General features: G+C 44.8%; 1 protein-coding gene across 5 annotated transcripts in view; it reads left to right on the plus strand.

Moving 5' to 3' along the window:
• Nucleotides 1–17,648, plus strand: part of SYTL4 (synaptotagmin like 4) — a 585,230-nt gene that overhangs the window by 523,733 nt on the left and 43,849 nt on the right. For all 5 annotated transcript variants that reach the window (XM_069212747.1, XM_069212740.1, XM_069212773.1 and 2 more), the window contains 2 exons: nucleotides 10,823–10,925; nucleotides 12,359–12,520. In XM_069212747.1, coding sequence (XP_069068848.1) covers nucleotides 10,823–10,925; nucleotides 12,359–12,520 — 265 coding nt within the window. The remainder of the gene's footprint in view (nucleotides 1–10,822; nucleotides 10,926–12,358; nucleotides 12,521–17,648) is intronic.

The following is a 17,648-nucleotide window of genomic DNA, read 5'->3' on the forward strand; positions in this document are numbered from 1 at the left end:
ACTTTTGTGACACACCATAAATAGGCGTGCCACCCAACAGGCGGGCCTGACCCACAGTTTGGGAAACACTATCTTGTGTTCTTAATATAGGCAGCCGAACAGCGTTTGGATAATTGTAACGTATGCCTCCAATAAAAATTTGATGGACACAGTGGAACTAATTCCAATGGTGCAATGCGTCCTTGGCGGCGGCACCGGGGCCCAATCCACACTGCACCGAGGTAATTTTGGCAGCCTTTAGATTACCTTCCTCCAGACATTGTGGTGGGGGGAAGGGCCTCTTGGATTTCGTCATACTAATGTATGGTGACACTGAGAAGAATTCCAAACACTGGGGGTGTGTGCCTGAACACTAGGTGTGGTGTGTGCCTGAACACTAGGTGTGGGTTGTAGACCCCACTAGCTATCATATGGCCCTGCGCATTGACGTGTTAAACGGAGTGTTAAACGCAAATCGGGCACTAAGACCGTCATGTTAGTAATGGTGATGAATCGAAAATGTCTGGAGTCAATGGCCTGAACTGATCTAAATTCAAGTTTAATTAGTTAAAGAAATGGACAGCTAAATGCAAATCTGGTATTGTCTGAACTGTGTAATCCGCTTGCTTCTGTCGAATTAATGATTCCAAGTCGGAGCATGTTTCGCTGCAGATTCAACAGAATCTGTTTTTCAACCAAAGGTTCGTGTGCGGGATCAGACGGAGGCTGGCTCCTTAGCTCAGGACACCCTCGGGCTGCGTTGAGCGCTGTAGTAAGATTATTCGTTTTGGGGTCACGGTGACCTGGATTGTGTTGACGAGCTAGTATGACACAATAGTCTTTAGAGTTCGTTTTGTGATAATGTATTTTCTCAGCTCCTATCTTAGACCAATCACCTACTCATGTAATTTAATGACGAACATTGTTTGATTTTCAATTACATTTCAAGAGTTTTTTCAGAATGTAATGATTGCATAATATTCTGCGTTTTGGTTTGCAGTATGGTGATGATTTTCGTGTGTGCCTTTGGAACAGAATGATGGTGTCAGATCGATTTGTGTGTTTAGAAATCTTAGAACTTGCGAGAACTCTATGCATTTATTTCCCTCAGTAAAAGTGGCTTGAGATGTCTGTTATCGGGTGCTCTACAACTAAAAATATATTTTACAGATTCATGGAAAATATTTGACTTTTATGCTCACAATAGCTTCAACCGTAGTCACTGCCAAATTGAGTAGGTTGAAAGGGTTTGGGGCGCTAATAAAATATGGTGAGGAGCAGTGAGAAAAAATAACTTGGATCATTCCTTTAGTCACAGAGGACAAGCAGGTTGAAGCATAGCAAAATCTGACAGAAAGCAGGTGACATCCAGGGATGTCATATCGAAGTTACTAATATGGTGGAGTTTAGGTTCTGTCGTGTGTCGCGGCCATGCCTGCTGAGCCTGTCTCGGTTGCACAGGTTTTCAGTGAGATGTACTGGCTACTGACTGCTCAGTGGAGGAAATCTCTTTAGCAAAGAGGTTGTACCGATGATAGACGCCGTTACTGCAAAAGCTAATGTAAAGTACGAGAGCAAGGTGCCACATTTCACATCGAGGCACCAGAGGCTGGGGTCTGTTTTCACCTACAAGTGCCTCCCACCTTCAGCTACTTCCTGAAGTACTTCCAGAAAGAGCAACAGAAGTTCAGGCCAGCCAAAAAAACCTTAAAGGGGAGCAGTCCGGTCAAAAGGTGTCTTAGAAATCAACAGTCCTGATCACTTCCCCTCAACATGAGACTTCCACGCAGCAGAGTGAGGAGCATCTCCTGTTATGCCACGAAATGGAAAGAATTTTTATTTTATATGTGACTGTTTTCTGACATCAGGACACACTGGTGTTGACTGAAAACTGCCACCTGAACCATTGGCTCCTCAGAAGTAATACCAGTGCATACTCTTCAGTTGGAGGTCAGAGTGTTAACGCTGCTTCTGAGTAGAGTGGTAGAGGTCTTCTCAACGTTGCAGCCAAATGACATAAAGTAACTCTCCTGGTTTGTCACCAAAGTTGTATTCGTTGGGTTCCGAACAATGCCTCAAATGCCAGTTGTCGCATATTTGTGCATACAATAGATCTAAGCCTTCCCATCCTTAAGTAACTGGCTTGTATAAGCATTCTGGGAAGATGAGAGCTACAAAGCTGTGCAAACCGGTCTCCTGCTGTTCCAAGAACAAACGTTAGAATATCCAATTGAAGAACAATCACAGAAGGTGTTCTCTTCATTGGAGCTCAAGGAGATTCATGATCTGGAAAAATCAACTGGTTTAAGACGGGGTGCAGCATTTGAGCCAGATGAAAGTGCGTTTTATATATCTGGAGAGGTTGAAAGCTACTTAATTCATCTTCTTACTGAACCGTATGTCATCCGGTGATGATGATGATCCCATTCTACACTTTTGGGATGCACATCCTACAATAAGAGCTGCACCTGAAATGGACACAGGTAAGTGGAGACTGGTGCAACCCGTGTGCTCAACAGAAAGAATGAAATTGCCCATTGGCAGTTGAATTTAGCATCTAAACCGGATTATAAGCATCCCCTACTGCCAGGGCTTGTTACATCAAAATGGTGGATGGATGGATCGGTGCTATGTGTTAGCCTTTAAAGACAAGAGCCCTAAGCACAGTCTGCTGTATAACCCAGGGGAGCTTACGCTGACAAATCCACACATCGTACACGATCGTTCAAGGTCTGTTAAAGCTTAAGAATCATTATAGAAATTAAAATATATCAATCAGTTTCATTCAGAATAACGCAAAATGAAAATAAATAATTGGCAGCAGAAAACTAAGCCCTAATCCATTAAAATAAAAGTACTGAATACGGTCCAGTGAAAAGCAAGTGTGAATCAAGGATCCTTTTTCACAAGGACTGTTTAGTAAAGTAAGGAGAGAGAAAAATCTGAAAAATATTCAAAGCCCAGGGTGAAAACAGACCAGCATGGAACCTACTTCCTAAGAGAAAGATGTGGCACGTTTTGCAAACCGTGGGTTTTTGTAAATGTTGTGGGCTAATAAACTGTGCAGTCACTGTGGTGTGACAGACATTTGCAACTCTTAACCAATAGTTAAATATAAAGATCATCACTTAAAGGTAAAATAACCTTTGTTCTTCATTCTACTGAATATGCTGTACTATGCCTTACGCACCAAAACAATACTAAATACAAAAAATAAAAACAGCATCTGGGAGGTTGAAGGAAGTGATCTTCAATTTGTATACAATTGTTAAACGTGTTCTGTCAAAGAACATCAGGAACTGAAAATATTACATTATATAAATGTTAGAGCAAACAAGACCACGGAGTTAACAAAATTTTGTACTGCAAAATGTGCAGCTGCCTAAAACCTCATTTGTATAAACAGAACAACTACTTAAAAAATATATATATTTTATAACCCATTAAGTGCATCAGTGAGAAAAAAGGCATAATACAGGATATCTGCCGCCCAGCCCGAATGTAACAAAGAGAACATTGTAAATTGTAACCTAAACCAACTGAACCCCTTACCACCACATTTCTCCCACTTCTCAGACATCCGCGAGCTGCTACAGTTGCAAAGTAGCTGAAAAGCACAGAATCAATGACATAATGTCACACCACTACAGATCAGCGACGTCCGTTTTGGCTCATCTTGGCTCTGAATCCCAACTTCCCCCCAGTAACTCAAGGGAGTAGTATTGCATCCATCCTCCTCACACCTTAGACTTTCAGGGGCAAACCCTGATGGTGTATGTGACGTTTCCGCCACTGTATACATATCAATGCCCCTTTTCCACTCCTGGAGTGATGGATTCTCACTCACCCCCAGTACCAGGCTATATCTCTCTTGGTTACTACTAGCCCTCGGCCACCAAACAGCAGCTTAGCCCCTGGCAAGTCGATATTGTTAGGGATCCCCAGGGGGATTCGTTTGTGATCCAGTGGAATCAATTCTGTGGGAACTTTACTGAGCTCCTCAGTAGCCGCCACCTAGTAGGCCTCGATCAATGGGAAACTCTAAATAGTGTGAACAAAGAAACCCTCCCTTCCGTGACACTTCAAACAGTGTGGATCTTGTTCCTTCCCCATTGCATGCAGTTTCTGCTTATCGTAGTACAGCCTATGAAGGAATTCAAATTGTATTAGGCGTAGTCTGGCTTTTATTGCTACCTCCCTCTGGTGCATTAGGGCCGCCTCAGAGGCTATATCTTCCAGGTCTCCTCCGTCTTCCACCTATTTCACTCACAGTCTGTGTAGAGTGTCGGGCACATTGTTATTTAGGGTTTTATAAGTTAGGGAGACTGCAGCCTTCTTCAGCCCCTCTATTAGCAGCTGCCCTTCCAACGGGGCAAGTTCTGGTATACCGTCCCTAAGTAGACCTTTGGCCTGCCAGGCATGCCGTACCGGTGTGTATTTCAAAAATTGATTAGCGTTCATCCCATACTTGCACTGTGATGAGGAGAATGGGATTATATCTCCTCTCCCTAGCAGATTGCCTATCTTGGAAATCCCATGAAGATCCCAGGCCTCAAAACCCTGTAATTTTTGTATCTCAGGAAGCCAAGTCCCCTCCCATAAGGGTGTTCCCTCAATCGTGTGCGGTGCCAGCCCAGGCGTTTCACTGCTCCTCCCCAGGTCACCACTTGGGTGGCCGAAGGAAGACGCTGCGTCCCCTTCGCCCTTACAGATAGTGTAATCAGGACTTTCTTCCACTGTGCTCAAGTCTAGAGGTGGAATGATCCCATGGTGCTAACAATCAATCATTGATATTGATCAAGTGGGTTGCCCAATAATAGGCCTTCAAGTCCAGGAGAGCCAACATCAGAAGTGAGTTGGGCAACCTTGCTGGCTGGCCTCAAAGAACATATTCAGTATATGGGCCCCAATAAATCCTATATATAACTTGACAAATTCTGCAGATAGCCTGTTGGGGTCCAGCCCTTTTTGGAATTTGACTTCACTGTGGCAGCCTGGACCTCCACCAATGTAATCTCAGCTCCTAGTGCCTTGCACGCCTCCACCTCTAACACAGGGGTGGTGACCGACGCCAGGTAGTGCACGTTGTGTGGTGTGTCTTGTATGGGCTGAGCTTTGTAAAACTCCTCGTAATGGCAGGCAAAGCCCTCTGCAATGGTGTTATCCATATCAAAAGGTCTCCCCCTGCCACCACCACCTGGTGCACCCATCTGACCTCTGCTTACTTCCTACCTATACGAGTAGCTTCCCGACTTTCTCAGCAGTATTGTAGAACCTATGGAGTGCAGCCACCATTTGTTTCTTTGCCCCGCCTTGAGCCAGGTCACGATACTCTTCTCTCAAAAGCGCCAACTGCCTAAGCCTAGTAGATTTTATCTCTGGACCTGGATCCCCTTCGTGTTCAAAAAGTTTGCAATCAAACTGCACATCTGTTCCCACCGCCGCCCTCCTCCTCTGTTGGACAATTAGGTTCTGGGCACTGTGCTAGAGGACTCTCTTATAAGCTTCCCAGGGAACTACTGTGGACGTAACTAAGCCATCATTCTCTTTAAAGTAGCCCTCAGAGTCCACTCGTAGCTCAGTGGCTTCCTACTGGTCCCACATATAGCGCACATTGAGCCTCCAGCCTGTGCCTCCCCCAGGACCCTGCCTGCTGATTTTCACCAGTAGGGGGGAGTGATCAGAGAGTCCCTCTGCCATTTATTCTTCCTGATGTATGGCCCACCTCCCCAGCCAGGACAAAGATGTACTCTAAGCTCCAAAACACCTTGTGGTGCTCAGTAAAGTAAGAGTATTGCCTTTCATTGTGGTGCGCCCATCTCCACAGGTCCTAGAGGCAAAGGGTATTGACAAAGCTTGAAAGTGGGATAGTTGGAATGGGTATTCCTGCTGTCCCCGTTTGACCCAGCTCTATTGCCTTAATATCGTTGAAGTCCCCTCTTAGAATGTGTACTGAAAAGTTTGCCTCCAACTGAATTTCCAAGGGTTTTGCCATCATGGGGCCTGTAGCCGGGGTGGTGCGTAAGTGCTGAGAAGAGTAACATCTGTCTGTCCCCAGGGTCCCTGCACCCCCACGTATTTGCCAGAAGGGCTTGTCCACCTTTTCACCACCTAGAAGTGAGGGTTATTCCTAACCAGTATTGCAACCCACGGGATCCTGAGGTATATAACCAACATGAGCCAGGGTAGTGTAGGCACCCCTTCCCAGGAATCTCCACTGTGTCAGGTGGAGATGTGTTTCCTGTAGGAGCAACACATCTGGTTGCAAACTCTTAATGTATTGGGCCACCGATCCCCTCTTAACTTTATCTCTGAGCCCATTAATGTTAACTTTATCTCTGAGCGCATTAATGTTCCAAGAAAAGACTGTGAAAGCTCTGGTGTTGTAGTGCCTTCTGAGGCTCTGTCTGCAAGCCTGTGTTGTGTTAAAGAATATGTAGCAGCCATGACTCTGACAACTGCGTAATGTGTGGCATGTGTTCCTGCGCTAGGTCACTAAACGACTGATGTGTCTGAATCTGCCCCCCTTAACCAAGAAAACCCCGAACCATGTATCCACCCCTTCCCCACCTCATCCCCCAAGAACCTCTGTGAGTGTGTGTCTCCATATCTCAACTTGAACTACTCAACAGGGGAGATAGAGAGGTCAGTAGCCCACCACCCCCATACACTAACTTAGCCCCACAAACTCTGTAAATACCAACTGAGTCAACCGCCCCTGTAGACATTGTCTCTTTACAGGAGAAAAGAAAACGTTTTGCTTGAAACCTCTGAGCCATCCATTTAAGGTGTAGAAATACTGCTTCCACCACTTTCTGGCCCGGATACAATCGCCACCCCATCCGCTATGTCACTGCTGTTAGTCCTGAAGCTGTGTCGTACAAAGGGGTGACCTCTGGATCACATTTGAGACCATTGATGGCTACGCCAGTGGGTGAGGGTTCTCTGACCAGGTCTCTTGGTAATCTCACATATAGCCATGGGTGGATTCCCCCTCCAGAACATTTTTTCAGCTCTTTGTCCACTGTCCAGTCAACATCCAAATCTGAGGAGACCTCTGGGCACCTCATGGATCGTGTCCCACGCCACAGTGTACCACTTTATTCTTGTGGCTGGTGCTGGTCCCTCTGTCTGAGCCATCATCTGAACTTTAGCCTTGCATCACCCTCTGTGCAGGGCCACGAGCCAGACTCCCGCTCCGCACATCCTGATAGCCTGGGACGATCTTCCAACCAGTTCCAAGCATCCTCAGGTGACTGTAAAAAGAAGGACTTTCCCTGAAACAAGACCTTCAGTTTGGCTGGGAATAGAAGCATATAGTGCAGTTGGAGACCCCTCAACCTGGCTTTCACTAAATCAGAGGCGTGCCACTGCTTCTGGACCTCCCAGGTGTGGTCGGGGAAGATTAGGATTTTGGAGTTCTCATAATACACCCCTTCCAGTCTATGCACTTCAGTAAGGATCATGTCCTGATAATTCAAGAAACATGCTATCACAGTTCTTGGGATAGGGGTGGAGGGTTCCCCAGCAGGGTCCCCTTGTGTGTGCCTTCCCCCCAGCTCATGGTGTGCCATTTCTATATTAAAGCCAGAAAATAACTTGTCCTGAGGAAGGGTGCTCCGCAACCACTTGTCTAGGAATTGTACCATATTGAGTCCCTCTGCTCCTTTAGGAAACCCTGCAACCTTAGGTTAATCTGCCAGGCTTGGTTTTCAGCATTGTCTAGTCTCCACACCACATCCTTAATAGTGGCTCAGGCCTCCATCACTTCTTGCGAAGGCTCTTGCCCTTGTCTTCCAGTTCAGAGATCCTTGTTTCTGCCAAGGATATCCTCTCCGCTATGTTTCGGAGACCATGATGCAGAAGAGAAATCTCCGAATGTACCTCACCCACTCTCCCCTTCAGGGCCTCCTGGGAGGACTTTGTCACCAGGAGACGTGCAGAGTTATCAGGCATAGGCTGTGGAGTGACCTCCGGCAGAGGCGTTACCACTTTTGTGTAGCGATCCATTTTCCCCAGACGAGGGGATTGGGTTCCTTGTCTTTGGCCATTGCCTCAGCACAAGCACTCCACATGGTGTGTCTCGGCACAGTAGGGCCTCTACTTGGTCACGTAGGGGTAGGGGCTGGTGCAGTGACTCAGAGAGTTACTCAGGACTGGCAATTGTGTACCACTACCCTTGTGAGCATGGTCCCAAGCACAGCAAGGGCAAGGAGAGTGACCCCGGCACTTAACCAGGCTGAATAAGCAGTTGGTTCACCAAGCCATCCTCACCGCAGGAACAAGCAGGCCTCTGGCTGCAGCCCAGCAACCAAATCCTCTCTCATGGTCCACAAGCAATGTGCGGTGCTGCCAGGGTAAGAGATATCAAGAGGCCCTCATGGGAAAAATAGGGCAGTCACAGCACCCTCCACATCACACTACACCATCCACCACCAGCTAGTCCATCAGGAGTAGGCCCTGAACCCCAAGGGTGTGGGGGCAGTTCCCTGCATGGCTGCGTGGCAGCCTCACATCTCCCCACGCCCCTCCTGGCAAGACACCGGTCGCTCTCCTCCATGCGGCCCCTGGATGAAACAGGCAGTATTTCAACTTCCAGTCAACGAAGGGCACTCACGTCCACAGCGCAACTTTGCCCGCAAACTCGGTCAGCCCTCCTCACTCAGGACTTATATGGCTCCAACAACAACCACAGGTGCCCATGCCCCTTCAAATCTTGACATGGGGGGAGAATGACGCCCCACTCAGGCCCAGTGGTTCGACTCCACCAGCTGTGCAGGCCTGCCCTAGCAGTGTCCCTTTCACTAGCTGTCCACGTGGGCAAGGCCTCACTGCTCCTATGCTTCCAGCATTGGTCACTGTAGCTCCGCAGCGCCAGTCTCACCTCTGGCCCCCAGCTCTCCACATCACACCTCCAGCCCCTAAGGGTGGCAGGGAGGGCAGCTCAACATGCAGTGATCACATCTGTTCAAGCTCCAGTGACGTAGGCACCACCGAAGGCCCAGGCCCCAGCCAGCGCCCCTGAAGCTGAGCACCCAGACTCAATCAGTCAATCTCAAGACTTATACCAGCCCCCACCTCTTTCTGAGCCAGACTCTCTGCTGATCTTGGGGTCAACCCAGGGGGACAATCCCACAGGTCACCACTGTACGGCCTCAATCATCCCTGAGGTGCACTCCCTTTGTGGTCCTCAGCCCGACACCTTAGCACTGGCCATGGGTCACCCAAGTTGGTATTGTGCCATAGCACTGAGATCTGGCCCTCTGCAGCACACACTTTCTTCCCATGTCTCCAGGGACCCTAGGCATAAGATTCTGTTTGGCAGCAGCAGTGGTGGTAAGGATGTAGCAGGATTCAAAATGCGCCAGAGTAGAGCTCGTTCATGGAGCATCCGACTCGGTCACCATCTTTGCCACACCCCCCTTCCCAGAACAACTACTTTTAAATGCAATGATAACATTACACTTGCATCTCATTAACATTGATTAACATGCAGATTTGTCAACTGTGGAGCCTGTGTCCACACTTTTATCATCTTCACCATAGATTAATGTTGGTACTGATGATACCTCGGCAGTCTGAGATGTTCATGTGGGGCATCTTATGATCAACAGTCTGAGCACACTGGCAGAACCAAGACTGAAGATTAGTTTACTTGACCTCAGGATGGTTAAGAATGCATGATTTGAATTTCGACCCAAATCTCAAGAAAGGCTGTCCAAATAAAGAGGGACAACACAACGTTTTAGGCCCTCCGGGATGCATGGGCCATTCTCTGCTTCTGTCAGGAAGCCAAGGAACCATGCATGTTGGCTTTCAAACCTCAGACCTCCTGATGCCGCAATCCTGCAGAAGGCCCAAGCAAACTGAGTTCAGAATACCATCGCCAGAAGCTAATCCTGAAGGTAGTGGGTCTTCCGTTTCATCCCAGAGTTACCCTCACACAGACTCTTTCACAGCCCAAAGAAATAGGAAATGTAAATAGTTTTGCATCCAGGTGTCTGAAAGAAGGGTCAGTAGGGAAAGGTTTCTCCCTTTTGTCGTCAGGAGAGTTGTCTTATGCTGTACTGCCATTATAATTGGTAGATTGAGGGGATTGTCAATAATGCCAACAATGCATAGTGCGACAAGCACATTTTAATTCCCTATTCGAGATGTACCTCGAGGGAATACCACCCATATTGTCTACGGGTCTTTCTCCAATGTAGGTTTTATTTTCTGTGTTGTTTTCAGTGTGTTCCCCTACTGGCTCCACCATATTTGTATTCTTTAGTGTCTCTATATACTACCTTTTGCCAAACTTTTTATCTATTCCGAAACATCCATCAGCTCCATCCCATTTCCACTTGTTTGCTCTCCTGCACCCAAGCTGACGAATGCGTCACACAACTCATACATCAAAACTATGCAGGTATAAGAAATTGCTAAAAGCCCATGTTCTTGAGCGAAATTTTAATAGGGGTCACATTTCATGCTGTACAACAGTGGAGGATTGCCTTCCACCTTTCCGTGGTGAATCACTAGAATTGTATTACAAGAGGATCCATGTACGTGTAGAAGAGAAGCTAATTGTTGTATGTGGAAATAGATGTTGTACTGCTTCTTATTTGCGTACTGTTCGAGAAGTTATGCTGTGATGCATGTACCACTTAATAAATTAGTGTTAGCAGTCGTTATATTAGACATTATTTTAGGTATCAAAAGGGTACACCTTGTGAGCGTATACTTGCAATAAATGTCCATTACATCTATTGTTCCTGCAATAAATCCCTGTAGCTCTGCGTTGCTTCCGAAGACAACAGGTAATTGTAGCCACCGTCTTATTTTTTTCTTCTACTTACAGATACGTCAAATCTTATCTCCTGCCAGATACATCAAGGCAAGGAAAACGCAAAACCACGATTAAGCGCAACACTACCAACCCCCTCTTCAATGAAGTCCTGAAGGTAAACCAAAAATACCTTATAATAGGAGTGCATTTCAGTATATCGCTGCAAAATAGAACTCACTAAGGCCCCACAGCTAAGAGCTTGAATGAAAAAACAACTGCTAATGAATGTGTTTCACTTATGGGGTGAATAGGACAGCCTAGCCTTATATAACCTTTCACTTGTAAACACTGGGCCTTGATTTATACTTGAACAAAGGAATCACAAGAAAGATATTGATGTTCTCCAATGACCTTTTGCGACGAGTCAGTGGCACGTTGACTTTAGAATAGCACCGCCTCAGATAGGTTAAGTAGCAAGTCCATTTGTGGAGTGCCCTTGTTAGAAATAATACAACGTTACACCATTGAGAGCATAGAGGAGGGGTACGCACATCAGTCAGTGAGACGAGAGATGCAAAGACTCAAATCTGTGTCGCCTAGTTTGAAAGAAAAGACCGAATGAGGTGATGATGAAACGTGGAATACCATATCGTGCTCTAATCATAGTAGCGATCTAGGGTGTAGGAGTTTTAGAGCAGGGGAGGTAGAAGAGCAGAAGAAACAAGGAGTCTTAAACAATTATAAAAAAAGCAAAAACCTGACTTCTAGCAAAAGTGTTAAGCACGGATGTAGTAATGCAGTCTAGAGTCGAGGCGCGAACACCTGGAGTAATTTTGGCAAAAATGGATGAAGTAAATGAAAGCATCTCATTCTTTTCTGAAGTTTTAACATTCAAATGTATATATTTGCATTGGTAAATCCTCATTTTTCAAACTTTGTTTTAGGAAAAAAAAAAAATCAATTAAAAAAATAATAATCACACATGGTATCAAATCCAACCCCGAAGCCCTTGTTACCAGACAACACGTGACCCCGTTCCGCCCCCTGAAAGGTTGCTGGGGCTGGTGTGGGGTGGGGGTTAAGCGGGGGGAGGGGAGGTGGTAATCTCTATGCAATTCACAATGTTCTGGTTGGAGTTCTGCCAACTGTAATTCTTGTATAATGTGTGTAGATTGGATATTGTTGACTTTTTGTGGGTACTAAACCAATGAAGGACGTTTCTTGTATCCTTATTGTTAGCGTTGCACTGCTTATGTGCTTACCTCAATATGCGATCTCCTATTCTTGAGCATGTTGTCTGTATTTGCTTCCTTTTCGTTTCGTATATAATAAAAACTTATTTTGAAAAAAAATGAATATCCTGCATTTTGAAGAAAATGTGGAAAGGATTTAGAAAGGTTTCTCCAGAGTCCGGGTTCAACACTTTGAGAATCACCCTGATTTTAGCGATCCCTTAGCTTATAATGAAAATGTCAAAGATTCTTTAATTGTTCGGAGTGTTGCCTGTTTCAGGTACACGTGGTTGATTTTGCTTGCTTTCCTCACGTAATGCTTTTTTTTCCCTAAATTCGATTTCATATCCTTGTATTGTGATTTCATTCTGGGCAGTATGGAGTCACGGAATCCCTGTTGGTTATGAGGACTCTGCAGCTTTCAGTCTGGCACCATGACCGATTCGGACGGAACACCTTCCTGGGGGAGGTGGAACTGCCTATGGATTCCTGGAATTTTGATAGTCATTTGGACGAATGTTTGCCTTTACATGGAAGGGTATGTCAAACATATACTACTGCCTTAAAGATAGCCATGTTAAAAAGTGATTAGAATTGTCAATGTTATAGTCACACTCTGTTTGAATACGTACTTGTACACAACCACCGTTGACCTGTTTATTACTTAGTGTTGGCAACAAATTGCACCTTCAGTAAGTTATTGCTTTGGGACATTAAGACATCTTGCTGCATTCGCCATTTGTTAAAACTGCAACTGGGTATTAGTTGAGAATGAAATTATACTGTGAAAATTGCAACTTTGGAAATGTTTCTCCCACAATTTTGTAAGGCTGATTATGACACTCGTCCGTTGTCAGCTCTTCATGGAGACATAACAGTTAAAATATGTATTACGTTCCATAGTGCCACTGTGGACTGAACCTACAGTAAAAAAAAGTGCTAGCATATAAAGGCAAACCTGAGTGATTGTCCTAAGTCCTAAGAAAGAATACATAGGAAAGCAAATGACTAAACGTTAGCCTAGTATGACCTCTTACTTTGTGTTCTTTAAAAATTGCACAAAACTGTTTGTTTGTTAAATAGAGAGAGTTGCAGAGAACTCTTCCTATAGTTGTGGCTCTGTGTCCACAGCCTGGGGTCTGTGCTGTTTCTCTAGTCCGGCTGTGTATGCAGCAGGGCTGGAGATACCCAAGTGCGCATGTGTGTTCAGCCGGTCAAGCACACTTGCGCACTCAGTGCATTCTCCCACCTCCCCGTGGCCCGGTCCTGCCCCTCCCTACACCTGCTGGGTGAGCCAACAGATGAAAAATGAAAAATAAAAGTATAGCAAGCTATTGTTTTATTTTTTATCTGCTGGCTCATACAGGGGGCGATGCCCCTCCGCCGCTGTGGAGGAGCCGCCCAAGACTGAAATCTGCTGAACTATCATTGTACGTTGACCAGATCTTGGACAAGGCTAACTAAGGTTTTTGCTTCGATCCTAATGACATTGCTGTTCTGCCGCTTGCAGAGATGAGAAAAGTGAAGTAATCAGATAAATTACCTAATTGACAGAGAGCCCTTTATTGTACTATTTAATGGGAGTAAGCCACTGACTTCAGGGTACCAACATGTGTCAGTGATGAGTTGAACAAGCACTTTGAATGAAGGTATTAAACTTAAACTTAGAAATTTATGATATATTTTTCTTTGTAATCCAGCATTTCTTTAAAGGAATGTTGTAATGAGAGGTGTGGAAAACCGTTAATGAGAGAGAACACACCAAACATTTCAGGGCATACATCACCATGGCGCAAAGGTAGTACCTAGTTCTTTAATAATGATACAAAAACAAAAAATTGTCTCATGAAAAAAACTATGTAAAAACATTACGCACAAGTCTGTAAGCAGGAGACACATTTCATTGAGGGGCAGTTAATTCAAAGCTGCGGTTGGGAAAGAAGGTGATCGTTGTTTCAGTAATTTAAGGGGTGTACCAAACGAAATCAATAAATAAATAAAATACTATTTACGTTGCTAACAGCTTTGTTCTATTTTGACAAATCAACTTAATTTAGTATACAGAATTTGTATTCACAGAAGTTTGAGCTTGTATAATTATTTGATGTTTGGGCAGTGCAAGGCGAAAGGTTTAGAGGGGTTCCGAACCCTTTCTTTCATGTGGAAGGATTTTGCCCAGTGATAAGTAGAAAAACAATCCCTGGACAAATTTGTAACCTATGAGCATGAAGAGCAAGGTCACTGTAATGTTAGCTTTCGTAATTTGGATTAAACCCCACCCACATTTTCTCAAATATTCACTATGTAAATGTATAATAATAATATATTGGCAGCTATGACCCAGTTTACAAAGTGAAATTAGAAGCTCAATTCAAATCGATTGACTGAGAAGAACTGATCATCTTGTCTTTGACAGACACTTTCTGGTTTGGTGTGTGGGCTGAGGTTCTTAAATCTCATTGTAGAAACTGTTAGGCTAGGTGTGGGCACAACTCTTTCTAAGGAACGGTGGGGTGATTCCCAGGTGGGCAGAAAATGCCTTTTTAGTGGGAAGAAATACAGCTAAGTTTGGAAAAGGATTGCCAGACTCATCTTTAGTTTAACATAAATTCAAGGGTTTGTTTTTTTGCTTCAGTAAATATAAGACCGCATCACCACTGCCAGCAGCCAGATGGACTTTTAAAAAGTATATTGGTTTTAAAGACTATTCATGATGACACGCAGTACATATTAGAAACATATACATTAAATTATGAAGCTGTAATTCCGCTAGAAATGCTGTCATGAGCAGGATCTGTAAAATTCCTTTTATTCATGGCTTCTCTGAAATTACGCTCTGCCCACTAATTTACTGGGTAGTTAAAGTGCCTGAAAGAAACATTGAAAGATGACTACTAAACCTCAACCAATTATGCTGTCATCTTCCTGGTCTCAGAGTCCAAATTGCATCTAAAATTGGCTTCCTTCAGTGAGCTGCCTTGTAGGTACAGTATACAATGGGACAGCCCATGAATAGGACTTTGGTTCCCTATACCCAGGGCCTGATCTATGGCAGATTGAACAGTGTCTGATGTTTGGCCTTTCCGTGTACACAAGGAATATAGCCTCTTGCTTAGAGTTTGCCCATCCTAAATAACTGTAGTCATCCTTCAGAGTTGCACAATCGAGCCCATTTGTATCTGTAAACTTGGTTTTGCAGACCGAAGCAACAGTTTTTCACCACCATTAGTGCCGTCATAATGATTGGTCCATTAATCTCGATGTGGCTGTGAAGTTACAGGTATGCAGAAACACCCATGGTCTGGAGTTTTCACTGGGGCATTTTTGCTGCTCCAAGCAGGTAATATACCTGGGAGAAAGCATGTAGGAATTGATTGGGTAATCTTGATTCCTTCCTGCAGGTTTTACCCCATCATTCCTTGTCAGCCAGTCACCCACACCCTGCCCCCCCTCACCTCCTGTGCACTTCTTCTGGTACTGCTTATTCCTGCAGTATTGGTACATTGGCACCAGAACTGCAGAATGACTACCAGGCCACTCAAAAAAGTACCCAAAGAGTGCCAGCGTGTCAAACAATGTACTCGGGCCATCAAGTTATGCAAGTCAAAGCACATTTGTTTTACCATTTTACGGGCTCCTGCACCACCACCGTACAGATTCTGGCAGGTTCCATGTTTCACAGTAAAACAGAAATCCATTTTTTTGATTTTACAATAAAGCAAGAAGGGCATGCACTACCTTGTACACAAAAAAGACTGATCGTAATACATTTTCACTGTGCTCTAGTTCCCACCAGAGGGATCTGAGAGATAGCTTACCATACAACCAGCTTCTTTTCTTAAGAAGGAACTGCTATAAAAACAATTACTTCAGGAATGCTAATGTCTACTAACGATACGAACTAACATCTCTTTTAAGGCTAGAGGCACTAGTTGATACTATGCCTTCATGCTACAGAAAATGGGTTCAACTAAACTACAGAATTTTTCCAACGTATTTGCTTAAAATTCATTTCCTAGGCATCCATCCTCCAATGAGAAGAGAAAGACAAGTGTCCACATCTCCTGTGATCCATGACTGGCAGCAGCATAAGGGATATGCAAAATTACCACAGTGAACATGTGAACTACAGACGTGTGAGTGTGTGTGTATGTTGGAAGGTGGTTTATTAGTAGTTGTAAGTAGGGACCTAACACTAGTAATAAGGCCACAAACACAATAAAAGGTTCAGTCAGGGTCTTAATAAATTAACCCCTTCCTCTTCCCTTGGTAGATAGCAACCAGCAGGAAGACATACCTTAGGAGACATGTGTAAAGACACAACACACAATAAAAATCCAAGACCAATTTATAAAAATAGGAAATATTTCTATTTTTAAAAAGACATTAGAATGACAAAAATCCAATGTAGGGAACCAGGAATATGATTTTATTAAAGATTAAAAGTAAAACTAGCGCTCAAAGGATTTAAAATAAAAAGAAAAAAAGGTTGCACTGGACTGGGACAAAGTCAAGAGTTCTGGCTGCCCACAATGTAACACTTTTACATTTACTTCCTGTAATGTTTCTTGATGCTGGAAAGTGGTCCACAACACTAATCCAAGGTTCCAGAATCTCTGAGTTCCTCGTTGGGACTACAATTCCCACAATTCTCCTGGCAAAATCCTTAAAAGTCCACTGAACGCTGCCCAGCTGGCCTCTTCTGGCAGGAGTTGATGCAGGTGACTCTTGGTAGCTCCTTCATACCTGTCACTTACAGGGAGTAATCTCCTGAATCCTTTAGAAGTCACGCAAAGTCATCTTTTGTGGAGCCCATAGTGTGCTGCAGTGTCAGTCCTTAAGAGTTTAGTCCTTTTTCTTGCAGACCAAGGGGTTCAGCAGGGCTGTTTTTCTTGTTTCCAGGCTGGGATCTTTGGGCGTCCACAACACCATTCCAAAGGTCTAGAAGTGATGGTCCTTGGGATGTTTGGACTACGATTCCCAGAATGCATCTGGCAAATTCCTTCAAAGGCCACTGGCAGCTGTCAAGCTTGGATCTTCCTGATGCAGATGGTGCAGGTGAAGCTCTGTTAACCTGTTGCTGTCAGGGGGTCCATTCTTGAAGCCAGGCAAAGTCCTCAGAGATGTAGTTCCTCAGTGTGCAGCAGGGGCAGTTATACAGAGTGCACTCCTTTGGAGTGCAGACTAGTGTTCCAGCAGGGCAGTCCTTCTCCTTGTAGTTTCAGGCAGGGATCTGAGTTGCTGGGCAACTCTCCCATATTTATTCAGTGTTCCTTGGCTGGCAAGCAGGGGCCACCCCTGACCAGTGGAGTGCTGGGTGCCACCCTCTGGGGTGACAAGTTCCTGCAAAGTGTGGCAAAACCCTCTGCTAATATAATTACTGGATCGCCCATCTGGCTGGGATGGCAGGATATGGGGGTGAGCCTGGGCCCTGTCCTAACTGTCATTCTCTCTTTGAAGCTCAGTTTGGATACCCATCCTCCTTCTTGACTTTTGCTCTGCAGCTTGCGTATCTCCACCCACCAGATGTACCTTAGTCTCAGTGCAAGCCACTTCACCCCTCATTAAGGCAGCTTGGTTCAGCCTGGTAGAGGCTGGCCAATCAGAGAAAAGCTGTGATAGTTCGAATAAATCTAAGAATAGTCTATCATTTGTATAACAGTGGA

Source organism: Pleurodeles waltl, chromosome 2_1, assembly GCF_031143425.1.
Source record: "Pleurodeles waltl isolate 20211129_DDA chromosome 2_1, aPleWal1.hap1.20221129, whole genome shotgun sequence".
NCBI classification, from domain to species: Eukaryota; Metazoa; Chordata; class Amphibia; order Caudata; family Salamandridae; genus Pleurodeles; species Pleurodeles waltl.